This window comes from Geotrypetes seraphini, chromosome 5 (genome assembly GCF_902459505.1).
Source record: "Geotrypetes seraphini chromosome 5, aGeoSer1.1, whole genome shotgun sequence".
Classification (NCBI taxonomy): Eukaryota; Metazoa; Chordata; class Amphibia; order Gymnophiona; family Dermophiidae; genus Geotrypetes; species Geotrypetes seraphini.
Window position 1 is genome coordinate 12,596,499 of NC_047088.1, and position 14,482 is coordinate 12,610,980.

Below are 14,482 nucleotides of genomic sequence, written 5' to 3' on the forward strand. Positions count from 1 at the left end.
TTAACAACACGTCCTCTCACCAGTCTGTAAACCGATTACATTTTCTGTTTCATTCCTTTCTAGAAGCCAGAAGGGCCTCAAGCATCTTATCGGAGAATCCGATACAATTGTGTATTTCTCTTTCAACACTGTGTTGTAAAGGCCAGAAATCCAATAAAGGGATGAAACAAAGTTCTTTGATATTTTGTCCATGAGAGCTGCTCTATCGGCACCTCAAAGTTTGGTGGATTTTATTGCAGCTACCATTTTGATTTAGTGGCTCATGATCTACTCTTAAGCTGCTTGGACTCAATTGGGATCAGAGTTTGGTTCTACTGAATGCTTCACTGCATTTTTTTGTGACATATGTTTTTTCCCTTTTCTAACATGGACCCCTGATGAAGGTTGTCCGCAACACGGACAGTGTTGGGTCCCTTGTTTGGTAAAAAGGTTTTTAATTACATTTTGGTTGTCACAATAAATTTTGCCTACATCGTTGTACATATCTGCCCTGCTCCGCCCCCCCGATCCCGCAGGAGGACTACACAATTTAAAAGACACAGCGCCGCCATTACCAGCCAGACCGGGCCGGCGTGGGAGCCCTGCTCCGCCCCCCCGATCCCGCAGGAGGACTACACAATTTAAAAGACACAGCGCCGCCATTACCAGCCAGACCGGGCCGGCGTGGGAGCCCTGCTCCGCCCCCCCGATCCCGCAGGAGGACTACACAATTTAAAAGACACAGCGCCGCCATTACCAGCCAGACCGGGCCGGCGTGGGAGCCCTGCTCCGCCCCCCCGATCCCGCAGGAGGACTACACAATTTAAAAGACACAGCGCCGCCATTACCAGCCAGACCGGGCCGGCGTGGGAGCCCTGCTCCGCCCCCCCGATCCCGCAGGAGGACTACACAATTTAAAAGACACAGCGCCGCCATTACCAGCCAGACCGGGCCGGCGTGGGAGCCCTGCTCCGCCCCCCCGATCCCGCAGGAGGACTACACAATTTAAAAGACACAGCGCCGCCATTACCAGCCAGACCGGGCCGGCGTGGGAGCCCTGCTCCGCCCCCCCGATCCCGCAGGAGGACTACACAATTTAAAAGACACAGCGCCGCCATTACCAGCCAGACCGGGCCGGCGTGGGAGCCCTGCTCCGCCCCCCCGATCCCGCAGGAGGACTACACAATTTAAAAGACACAGCGCCGCCATTACCAGCCAGACCGGGCCGGCGTGGGAGCCCTGCTCCGCCCCCCCGATCCCGCAGGAGGACTACACAATTTAAAAGACACAGCGCCGCCATTACCAGCCAGACCGGGCCGGCGTGGGAGCCCTGCTCCGCCCCCCCGATCCCGCAGGAGGACTACACAATTTAAAAGACACAGCGCCGCCATTACCAGCCAGACCGGGCCGGCGTGGGAGCCCTGCTCCGCCCCCCCGATCCCGCAGGAGGACTACACAATTTAAAAGACACAGCGCCGCCATTACCAGCCAGACCGGGCCGGCGTGGGAGCCCTGCTCCGCCCCCCCGATCCCGCAGGAGGACTACACAATTTAAAAGACACAGCGCCGCCATTACCAGCCAGACCGGGCCGGCGTGGGAGCCCTGCTCCGCCCCCCCGATCCCGCAGGAGGACTACACAATTTAAAAGACACAGCGCCGCCATTACCAGCCAGACCGGGCCGGCGTGGGAGCCCTGCTCCGCCCCCCCGATCCCGCAGGAGGACTACACAATTTAAAAGACACAGCGCCGCCATTACCAGCCAGACCGGGCCGGCGTGGGAGCCCTGCTCCGCCCCCCCGATCCCGCAGGAGGACTACACAATTTAAAAGACACAGCGCCGCCATTACCAGCCAGACCGGGCCGGCGTGGGAGCCCTGCTCCGCCCCCCCGATCCCGCAGGAGGACTACACAATTTAAAAGACACAGCGCCGCCATTACCAGCCAGACCGGGCCGGCGTGGGAGCCCTGCTCCGCCCCCCCGATCCCGCAGGAGGACTACACAATTTAAAAGACACAGCGCCAACGGCGCGCCGCCGTTCGGCGTGCCGACGAAGGCGCACGACAAAGGCGCCTGCGCCTTAGTGGGCGCCTTCGTGGAGCACCTGAGAGGAGCAACGGAGAGAAGCACCAACGGACCCAAGAGACGTGAACACCTACACCTCAGAGACCACTCCACCAGACCTCTTGCCTACCTCCACCATAAGGTAAGGAGCGAAAGATCCCCCGCTCCTCCCACTACAGCCAGAACTCTAAGAGGGAACCACCCCCTCTACCTAACAACCCGAACACCCCAAACCAGACATCAAACATGAAGCCCTCCCGAAATACACACAAAATAGCAGCCATCCTAATAATCCTCCTCATTTCTAGCTGGAATACAACAGCTAACAATCTACCCACCACAACCTCAACTGCAAGCACAACCAACTTCCAAATCCCCAACAGAAGAACACTCACTCCAAGTTACCCAAACCTCCACACCAACATTCAACAACCCATCACTGTTATCCGGAGAAGAAGATCAACACCCCCGAAAACAAAACCTCAAACAACTACCACAACACTCATATACCCGGAAACAACTTACACTCCTAAGACCGACACGACCTCCCTTACTTGTGCCTATGTCAATATCAGATCTCTAGGACCCAAAACAGAAAACATAAAAAACTGGATAACAACAGAAAAACTTGACTGCTTATTCCTCACTGAAACCTGGCTAACCTCAGACACAGACCCTAGAATAAAAGAAGTATGCCCGCCAGGATACAAAATAACAGTAACCTGCAGAGAGAAAAAAAGAGGAGGAGGTCTAGCAATAATATTCAAGAACACCATAACTCTAAACATACTCGAGAAAGTATCCACTCCACAATTGGATTTCCTAGCGTGCCAACTCATAAACACAACACTAAAAAACTCTCTAAACTGCCTGCTCTGCTACATAACACCAGGAAACTGGACCACAGTGAAGCCCGAATTTGAAAACTTCATCTACCAAAACTCACTAACAGCTGACTACAACCTCATACTAGGAGACCTAAACCTACACCTAGAAGATCAAACCTCCACACCAGCAAACAACTGTCTATCCTTCCTCAATGCATTATCCTTCAAGATCCTAAACCCACAAACCACTCATGAAAAAGGGCATCAACTGGACATTGCAGCATTCATGACTCACCAACCAACCAATCAAGAAATCCAAACTCCAAACGGAACATGGTCCCCATCCCTATGGTCAGACCACTACATCTTTAACTTCAACATCAACTGGACCAAAACCAAACACACACCTCAAACAAAAAAAACCACATATACCTCACGCAAACATATCGACCCAACCATCTTCTGGTCAAAGATAGACGAAACCATCCAAGACTGCGACCCAAAAAATTTCATCTCCCACTGGGAAAATGTATCCACCAACACACTTGATAATCTGGCACCCCTACAAACCAAAACCAGAATCAGAAGGAAATCAGACCAATGGTTTGATAATGAATTACTCCAACTCAAAAGACAGTGCAGAAGATTAGAAAGAAAATGGAGAAAAAAGAATCAAGAACAAACAAAAACCGACTGGAAAAAAATCAACAAACAATACAAAAATCTACTAAAAGACAAGAGGAAAAGTTACTACACCAAGCTCATAGGCACAGAAACACAAGATTCCAAAAAAATTTTCCAAATACTAAAAGAATTAACAGACACCAAACCATATATTACCACCACCAACACACCTCCACCATCACCCACCATCTTAGCAGAACATTTCAAGAATAAAATCACCAACACCAGAGCCACACTCATACTCAACCCATCCAACCAAAATCCAATCACAATCCACTCCACAGGAAAAGAGGCAGTCGCAGCAGACAGAACTTGGTCTCAATTCCCAAACATAAAATGGCCAGAATTTAACAAATTATACAAAAAATACAGCCATGCCTCCTGTGACCTCAACCACTGCCCCTCATATCTCCTTACCACCTCTAGTATAAAGTTCCGCACCATAATTCTACAATGGATCCAATTCACGCTCACAGAGGGCACATTCCCTGACAACCTCAGCGAAATTGTCATCACACCAATCCAAAAAGACCCAAAGGCACCACAAAACCTCCCTTCCAACTATAGACCTATAGCCTCAATTCCGCTATATGTCAAAATTACAGAAGGCCTAGTAGCCAAACTCCTCACCAATTACATAGAGGACCACAACCTACTACACCCCATGCAATCAGGATTCAGAACAAATTTCAGCACAGAGACATTACTAGGCTCCCTCATGGATACCGTCAGACAACAACTTAGTATAGGGAAAAAAATACTACTTATACAACTGGACCTATCGGCAGCATTCGACCTGGTAGACCACAACATCCTTCTACAGATACTAGATGCAATAGGCATCTCAAACAAAGTATACTCCTGGTTCAAAGGATTCCTAAAACTCAGAACCTACAGTGTAAAATCAAACAAAGAAAAATCAGAATCCTGGTCAAACCCATGCGGCGTACCACAAGGATCCCCACTATCCCCCACCCTCTTCAATCTATACACTGCCTCTCTAGGAACCCATCTGGATAATCTAGGCATAACATCCTACAGCTATGCGGATGACATCACCATCCTCATCCCATACGATCACTCCAAACCTACCATGACAGAGGAACTTCACCAAACACTGGAAGCAGTCACAACCTGGATGGAAAATCACAAACTTAAACTCAACCAAGACAAAACCAAATTCATCCTCCTAGAAAACGACAGGATCCAAACCACAACCATCCTAGACATAAACGCAACCAAATATCCCATCCAAACAACCATAAAACTACTAGGCATGACCATAGACAGATGCTGCACAATGCAGCCACAAATAAACAAAACAACTCAAAAATCATTCGCAATCATGAGAAACCTGAGACAAGTCCGAAAATTCTTTGAAAGCACACAATTCCTACTTATAGTACAATCCCTAATACTAGGAATACTGGACTACTGTAACATTCTCTTCCTCCCATGTCCAGCAACTACGATAAGACAACTCCAAACAATCCAAAATACAGCCTTAAGACTCGTCTATTCATTGAAAAAACACGACCACATCACCGAAGCCTACATCAACTCACACTGGCTCCCAATCCAAGAAAGAATCCAATTCAAATTCTACTGCATATTATTTAAAACACTACACGGAGACAGTCCATCATACCTGAACAATCGCCTCATCCAAGCAACCAGCACCAGACACAGAAAAACGCACTCCCCATTCATACCCCCCCCATCCAAAGAAGTGAAAAGAACAAAACTACATGACGGCCTCCTAGCCACACAAGCTGCAAGACTAGATAACCAAATCTCCAACCTTCTGATGACCACCCCAGACTATAAGACGTTCAGAAAAGAAATAAAAACCACACTTTTCAAGAAATTCCTAAGACAGAAATAACAACACGACCACTAAAAGCCCTCAAGATCTTCATATTACCTCTCTAGCTATTCTCTACAATTCATATAATTCTGTTATTCTGTAACTCTGTAATTCTTTATTCATTGTAATTCTGTCCTTAAACTAACCTTTTGTAATCCGCCTTGAACCGCAAGGTAATGGCGGAATAGAAATCCCTAATGTAATGTAATGTAATGTAATATCTGCAGTTTTGGTTTGTTTGCAACCTGACTAGGGGGCAGATTCTCAAAACTAAAATCTGCCTTTAACGTGCTCGCTAAACCAGTGGATTATCAAAATGGCTTACCAAGGTCTTTTCAGAGTTTTCTAGCAGTCTCCGACAATGCCATGCAAATGTAGTACAAGGTTTTTAATATTAAATTGATCACTCCGAGTGATTCTCTAACCTCGTTGTGCCACATTTGCGGCCAAAATTTGCCAACAGGTTTGAGCTGTCATTGCCTTACTTTCTGATCAGTGCCTGAGTGCTGATTGGCTCAACATTGACAGGAAAGTAAGGTTTGATAGCTCAGAGCCCCTCCATTCCACTCAAATTAAAATAAAAAAAACCCAAACAAACCCCAAATTGAAGATCAGCAGGAGAGATGCCCACTCTCTCTTGCCGCGTCACAAAGTCACTCGACACTGCTAATCCTCCCACCCCCACAGCAGGAGAGATGCCCACTCCTTCCTGCCGCCACGCAACACCCCCCACGACAACCCCTCGTGCCTCCAATGACCCCCCTCTCCCTTACCTTGCTTACAATGGCTGGCTGGAGGGATGCCTATTCCCTTTGGCCAGCAGACCCGGTTCTTCAAAATGGTGGGTATTCCCCTCCCTGGTACATCCTGGGATGCACTGGGGAGGGGCCTAAGGCTCTGATTGGCCCAGGTTGTTTAACACCCCTCCTGTGGGAGGGGGCCTTAGGTGTCTAGGCCAATCAGAGCCTTTAGGCCCCTCCCCTTACTACGTAACTGCATGCAGCGCTGTAACTGGAAGACTGATGACATTACCCACTTGAGTGGCTGATTCTTTGTTTGTTGATGGAGAACTTCAATTACCAAAGAAGAAATGTGCTTCTCTTTAACCCATGCAAGTAAACCAACTTTACTTTAGCCAAGATCTTAAATCTTGTGCTTAAAGCCTAAGAAAAATCGCAGTACATGTCAGATTTTTAATTTCTGGTGCTGTACCTCTGAATACATCTTGAACTTGGCTATTATGAAGGCTGAGGAAAGTGAAGTAAAACTGCAGAGTTCTCCACTTACCGGAACAAAGACCAATCAATATCATGTTGAACATTTCGTGTTGTCTTTATTCACTATATATTAAGAGTCACTTGGTATCAATGATACCAATTAGAGAATGACAAGGAATCCCCGCAGGAATTCAATTTCCCCGTCCCATCCTGTCCCCTCACCACGACTTTTGTCACCGTCCCTGTCCTATTCCTGTAAGCTCTGCCTTAACTGCACAAGCCTCGAACACTTAAGTGTTTGAGGCTTGTGCAGACGAGGATGAAGCTTGCAGGAAAGAAGCAGGGACAGGAAAAGAACTCGCCGGGACGGGAAAATGAGTTCCTGCAAGGACGGAGAAATTTTGTCCCCGTGTCATTCTCTAATGCCAATAAGCCTATATATCAAATGTTTACTAAAGAAATCAATACATCATATAGACCTAGCAAGCAGATCCACAATTAATATTTTGGGGGGTAAAAGGACACATATATCTTATAAGTCTTCTGTCTCTGTCTGTGCTGGGGGGGCTCAAACACAGACACAGTTTGTGTTTATTCTGCTGATGTTCTGAGACAGGGTCATTTAATCTTGTTAATGAAGTTAGCTGCTTGAGACAATGGAGGTTCGATCCCCCCACTGCTATGTACCAGTTGAGAGAGATAAGGGAAGCTTTAGCACCTTTAAATTGAGACAATGAAGCAAATATCCTGCTCATCCACCCACCCCCCTTTCTTGTCCAACCCTCTTTTCTTGTGTTGGTTACCACTGACCCTTGTACAAAAAAAAAAAAGGTATAAAACTGGATGTAAGCTAATAAAGAACAGGCAATTCCTTTAGGACACTGTCTGCGTATCCTTCCTTCCTAAGGGGAATGCCTCCCGATATCTGAACAAGCAACAGGGTGTGTGCAGGGCGGTTTCGGGACCAAGAAACGGACCCCGTTCGTTTCAGGGGGATGTTTAAGAATATTTATAAGTATTTATATATTGTGTGATTTGATTTTGACTGATCGGCACAGGGCCATTTTTTGGTCCCTAGATCACTTATTAATTGAGGTCTTTTTTTTTCTCCACTACATATTTTGTTTAATTAATTGTGGATCTGCTTGCGAGGTGTATCTACTGTATTGATTTCACTACCCATTTGTTCATCTCCATATAGATATGCAATCATGCACAACTTTAAAACCGATGCTAGAGGACAAGGACAAATTAGTTCATAAGATAAATTTCACGCACCTTCCTTTCTATTCTCATTAGTTAGAAAACACTGAGCTTCTGGTCTTAATAAGCCAATTCTGTAACTGGAATACTGGAATAAATTATTCAGGCAATTGACAATTCGGCACAAGCAGAGGATCTGGACTCTGAGAAAGGATAAGCAGAGCAGAGTTCCATTCCAACTACACTGATTTGTCATCTTTGGCTCAACGTGTGTATCTCTGTTGCAAATAAGTCACTCAGCCATTGATAGATTTCTCTCTCCACACCTCAGTCTGATGGCTACAATCAAACCAAGCTCTTATGGCTACAGTTCAACGCAATCAGCATCCTTTTTACGGTGCAATGTTTTTCCGTAAAATGATGCCAGTAATGCAGTTGCCATAATCGGTTATTAGAAGGTTTGTCTTTCGGCTCCAAAAGCAATAAACATCTGCCTCTCTCAGACTGAGAGTTGAGCCTGTGGGCCCAGGAAGCCTTTTATTAGGGGGAGGGGGGTATACTTAGAGGCATTCTTGATTATCTCTTAATTGTTTTGTACATAATTGAAGATGAACCAGCCTAATTAGAATCCTTTCAGTAAGTGTAAGAACTTAAGGGTAAACACACCGAAGCATTTCTCCTCAGGTAATGCGGCATAATTTTCCATCTCAACTAACGTTAACAACTATAATGCTATGTTTGAATAGCAAATTTGATATCTATAAATATTCTAGTTTAGTAGTTTGGGGGGGGGTTTTCTTGCAGGTTCTAACTAAGGGCTCCTTTTACAAAGCGGCGCTAGCAGTTTTAATGCACACACCGGATTAACGTGGTAAGCCGGAAATCTACCGCCTGCTCAAAAGGTGGCGATAGCGACTAGCGCATGCGGCTAAATTGTATTAAACATATCAACTTATTGATATATCCTTTTTGTCTTTCGTTCATGCCTACCACAAAGAAAATGTGTTAAAATGAATATTTAGGCCAATAAAATGCATTGGAACCTACAAACCTGCTCGTATTCTGGATGATCAACAGGGCCACTAAAGTATGAAAACATTTCTATGTTTGAATGCTGAAGCTTGGGAGGAGTCAGCCACTGGTTCAGACCTGCCTCCTTCTCTCCAGAGAAGTCCCTTTCTTCGTTAATTGACACTCTTCCTACTGAGTGCAGCAAAGTGGGAATGAATTAAATGCTAGACTTAAAACGTCTTGCAGATAAAAACATGCAAAGAGGTCCTGCTTTCTGGATGACTCCTTAGACGGAATTAGCTCTAAGCAATTTGGCACCTTTCATTTCATTACAACAAGTTTGAGTAGTCGCTTTTATGATGCACCACACAAGAAGCAAAACTTCTTCCATAGAGAGATTGTTCTAAAAAAAAGAGAGGCTCAGAAGCAGCATCAGGAAGTTCAGGCCCAACCTTATAAACTCCCCCAGGAGTAAGTAGGGCTGTTACTACCTCTTCATGTCACCCTGGTCTGTATTTCTAATATCCCTTTCAATCCTTAAGTAGCTTTTTGGTTCAGGATTCATGAAATTGTAAACTTGGCTCCTTTTGTTAGATTTCTTTCATCTTTTATTCTTCCCGCTTGCTCCTTTCGTCTTTCTGTATTTATTTTTTGCTTCGTGTTGGATACTTTGAGATATGCTTTCACAGAAAGGGACCGGATGCATGCAATGGCCTCCTACAGGCACAGAGGATCCTTAATATCAAAAACACAGAACACCAGAACTCCACTGTACCACACAGGAGACGAAAAGTCAGAGCTAACTGAAAGGACCTGACCCGACACGGCCTTGTTTCAGCATATGCCTGCATCAGGGGTCCTTAATTCACTATATCCAGAACTCTGATCTACATAGTCTATAGGCGCTTTGATGATTGTTCAGAAAGATGTGTAGGTGCCAAGAACAGCAAAAACATCTAAACAAAGAAACACTGAAAATGATGCCATATAAAGACCATTCAGTTTGCCCATCCACTATCCCTGCCTTCTCCCTACCATGATGAAATAAGAAACTTCACAGAAAGCCGAAGAGATTATTGCCAATTTTGATTCTTTGTTGTCTGTGAAGTTTCTTATTCCTGCCACCTGCACATCAAAGTGCCGATTAAATATACGGCTCATAGAGTTGGGGGCATGGTGAATTAAGGATCCCTGATGCAGGCAAATGTCGAAACACAGTCGTGTCAGGCCGTTTCAATAAACTGCCTCCAACAATATGGCTCCTGTGACATCCTTATCTCCCCCTTGGCATTCTCCACTTTCCCTTCTTCCACAGACATTCCTTAGATATTAAGAAGTGAAATCCAGAGATCAGCCAGGGTCTAAGGCATGTAAGAGGAAATAATATGGGGCACATTAGATGGGCCTTGTAGTTCTTATCTGCCATCACACCCTGTCCGGTATGTAGTCAGCATCGCCTCACTACTTTCCCTTTCCAGGTTGTAAATTGGTTATTGTTGCAGTATTCTCAGGTGACTTTAGAACAGGGGTAGGGAACTCCGGTCCACGATAGCCGTATTCCAGTCGGGTTTTCAGGATTTCCCCAATGAATATGCATGAGATCTATTTGCACGCACTGCTTTCAATGCATATTCATTGGGGAAATCCTGAAAACCCGACTGGAATACGGCTCTCGAGGACCGGAGTTCCCTACCCCTGCTTTAGAACAACAAAAAACTTTAAAACAGGGGTGTCCAACCTTTTGGCTTCCCTGGGCCGCATTGGCCGAAAAAAAATGTTTCTGGGGCCGCGCAAACGCTGCAGCAAGACAGAGGAGGGAGCCGGAAAGACAGTAAACACCCAGGGGCATCAGAGGAAAACACTGCATTGCCCTCGACCGGGGCCGCACAAAATACTTCACTGGGCCGCAGGTTGGACACCCCTGCTTTAAAATAAACAAATCTGAAACAAACAGGTTGTGTAAATTCTTCTAAGATAAAGTTAGCTACAGTCTGTTGAAATAAATCTATTTGTGGCTAGAAGAGCATGATATACATATAACCCATTCTGGGCTCCTTGGGATATAAATAGAATTAATTAATTAATTAAATAAATAAATATCAACCCCAAGGAATACTACAAGCAAACTTTAATTTCCAAACTTGCCTGCTGGTGTTTCTTGGGCTTTTCTCCTGCCTCGAGCACCATAATCTTTATCTTGGAGGATGGCAATCCACTTGCAAAACAACTCTTTCTGCACGATTTCAGGATCTGGGACCTCAGCCTGGTCATCTGATTATAAAATAGAAACGAAGTTAAAATCAACGACATGCTACTGACATTATTTCCACCCCAATTGTACACTAAAGGCTCCTTTTAGTAAGGTGCGCTAGCGTTTTTAGAGCACGCACAAGCTTAGCGCACGCTAGCTGAAAAAATTACCGCCTGCTTAAAAGGAGGCGGTAGCGGCTAGCGTGCGCTATTCCGCACATTAAGGCCCTAACGCACCTTTGTAAAAGGAGCCCAAAGTAATCGCTGGAGGGAAGCGGTGGGGCTCTGAGGCTTTATCCTCCCTATCTTATCTTGTGTGGACTATATGAGCTGTGTAATTGTTAGAACGATTCACTTTATTTATTAATAGTTGCAGACAAGATGAGTTCGATGGGATTACATAGTAACATAGTAGATGACGGCAGATAAAGACCTGAATGGTCTGCCCAACCTGATTCAATTTAAATTTTTTCTTCTTAGCTATTTCTGGGCAAGAATCCAAAGCTTTACCCGGTACTGTGCTTAGGTTCCTACTGCCGAAATCTCCGCTAAAACCTACTCCAGCCCATCTAAACCCTCCCAGCCATTGAAGCCCTCCCCAGCCCATCCTCCACCAAACGGCCATACACAGACACAGACCGTGCAAGTCTGCCCAGTAACTGGCCTAGTTCAATATTTTATATTATTTTCTGATTCTAGATCCTCTGTGTTCATCCCACACTTCTTTAAACTCCGTCACCGTTTTCCTCTCCACCACCTCTCTCGGGAGTGCATTCCAGGCATCCACTACCCTCTCCGTAAAGTAGAATTTCCTAACATTGCCCCTGAATCTACCACCCCTCAACCTCAAATTATGTCCTCTGGTTTTACCATTTTCCTTTCTCTGGAAATGATTTTGTTCTACGTTAATACCCTTCAAGTATTTGATTAGGTGAAACATTAACTGCATGGGTCAAAGACTGGCTAAGCGGTATACTTCAGAGGGTGGTGGTGAACGGTACCCTCTCTGAAACCTCGGAGGTGATCAGTGGAGTGCCGCAGGGCTCAGTCTTGGGCCCGATCCTATTTAACATTTTTGTAAGGGATCTGGCTCAGAGGCTTCAAGGTAAAATAACATTATTCGCCGATGACGCCAAATTATGCAACATAGTAGGCAAAAGCACATTGTCCGACAGTATGACGTGGGACCTACTCTTACTGGAACATTGGTCCTCGACTTGGCAACTAAGCTTCAATGCCAAAAAGTGTAAGGTCATGCATCTAGGCAGCAGAAATCCATGCAGAACTTACACCCTAAATGGTGAGACCTTAGCTAGGACTACAGCAGAACGAGACTTAGGAGTGATCATCAGTGAAGACATGAAAATGGCTAATCAAGTAGAGAAAGCTTCATCCAAGGCTAGACAAATGATGGGTTGTATCCGTAGAAGTTTCGTCAGCCGGAAGCCCGAAGTCATAATGCCGTTGTACAGATCCATGGTGAGACCTCATCTGGAATATTGTGTATAATTCTGAAGGCCACATTACCAAAAAGATGTGCTGAGAGCTCAGGACTCAAGGATCTCCCGTATGAGGAAAGGCAGAGTAAATTGCAGCTACACTCACTCGAGGAACGTAGAGAGAGGGGAGACATGATTGAGACGTTCAAATATATCACAGGCCGTATCGAAGTGGAAGATGATATCTTTTTTCTTAAAGGAACCACGGCCACAAGAGGGCATCCGCTGAAAATCAGGGGTGGGAAATTTCATGGCGACACCAGGAAGTATTTCTTCACCGAAAGGGTGGTTGATCATTGGAATGATCTTCCACTGCAGGTAATTGAGGCCAGCAGCGTGCCAGATTTTAAGAGAAAATGGGATAGGCATGTGGGATCTCTTGGGAGAAGAAGTTAGGGGGGGTGGGTCATTAGAGTGGGCAGACTTGACAGGCCGTGGCCCTTTTCTGCTGTCATTTTCTATGTTTCTATGACATTCTCTGCTTGAACACTCTTTACTCTCTGTTTGAATACTCCTTTTCTGAGATTTACATGGCCCCAGATTGATTGCTTTGTAGCAGTGTTTTCTGTTTTGAAGCTCTAAAACAGGACATGAAAAGGGTAATTTTACAAAAGGGTCCCAAGGGTAGGCAGGATCACTTGTTCACGAGCTGGTGCAAATAAACACACCTACTTTATACACATACATGTTATATTAAGGTACTGTATTTCGTAATTCTACCCACTCTCCTTCCAACCTCTGCTCTCATGAACACAAACTGGCAAAAAAGTAAGCGCAATCAAATCATGTGTACTTTTATGCTGGTTGGTATTTTATAAAAAGGTCACTTGCATGTGTATGTGACCACCAAAAAGTAGAGAAAGCACCAGTGGCCTGTTTACTTTTCTCAGTAGAAAACAAGAGATTTTCTAAATGGCCGTAACAGAAACTTGGTTTCACATAAACACCTTCTGCAAATATAGAAACATGATGGCAGATAAAGGCCCAGTGGCCCATCCGCAGCATCCACTATCTCCTCCTCTCCCTATTGGCTAAGGCTCTTAACACTTGCATTGTGATGTCATAGAACTTTCTGATTATGGAAATATAGAAACATGACAGCAGATAAAGGCCAAATGGCCCATCTAGTCTGCCCATCCGCAGTAACCATTATCTTTTCCTCTCTCTAAGAGATCCCAAGTGCCTATCCCATGCCTTCTTGAATTCAGACACAATCTCCGTCTCCACCACTTCTTCCAGGAGACTGATCCATGCATCTACCACCCTGTCTGTAAAAAAGTATTTCCTTTGATTACTCTGGAGCCCATCACTTTGATGCACATACTAGAGGTATTGTGAGAGCACATGGCATAGTTTCCAGTGTTTATCCCTGGTCCAAATCGAAACCTAAATACACACACCTTCCCGACAAGAACACGTTGAGGGGGTGGAGCTATGGGTCCAGATTTTAGTCAACTAAAATCTGGTAACCTTACGCTTGTGTGTCTTTATAAATTAAAACCTAAGTAGATGCCTGCCTATCCTTTTAAAACAGGTGCCCTGCTAAAAAAAATTACCCTCTATTTACCACCATATACTATTTACATTCTGATCTAAACATACTTTAATTAAATCCATCCTTAGTTATTTTGTTAGACTACAGCTACTGTATACACTCAAATATAAACCGTGACTTTTGGGCCAAAAAACCCGAGGGTCTCAGTTGATATTCAAGTCATCTGACCTGCACCCCCGTTCACCCCTACCCAGATCTGTTGCAGGCCTCCCATGGGCCTGCCTGAAGCCCTGGTGGTCCAGTGGTGAGCTGTGACAGAAGCAATCCTTTTCACATCCTGTTCCGGCCAATTCTAAACCACCTCGCCTCCCTCACCCCTGTAGACC

General features: G+C 45.3%; 1 protein-coding gene across 7 annotated transcripts in view; it reads right to left on the reverse strand.

Moving 5' to 3' along the window:
- The window catches only part of C5H8orf48 (chromosome 5 C8orf48 homolog), a 72,192-nt gene that overhangs the window by 27,771 nt on the left and 29,939 nt on the right, over window positions 1-14,482 (reverse strand). For all 7 annotated transcript variants that reach the window (XM_033947239.1, XM_033947234.1, XM_033947236.1 and 4 more), the window contains one exon: window positions 10,998-11,123. In XM_033947239.1, coding sequence (XP_033803130.1) covers window positions 10,998-11,123 — 126 coding nt within the window. The remainder of the gene's footprint in view (window positions 1-10,997; window positions 11,124-14,482) is intronic.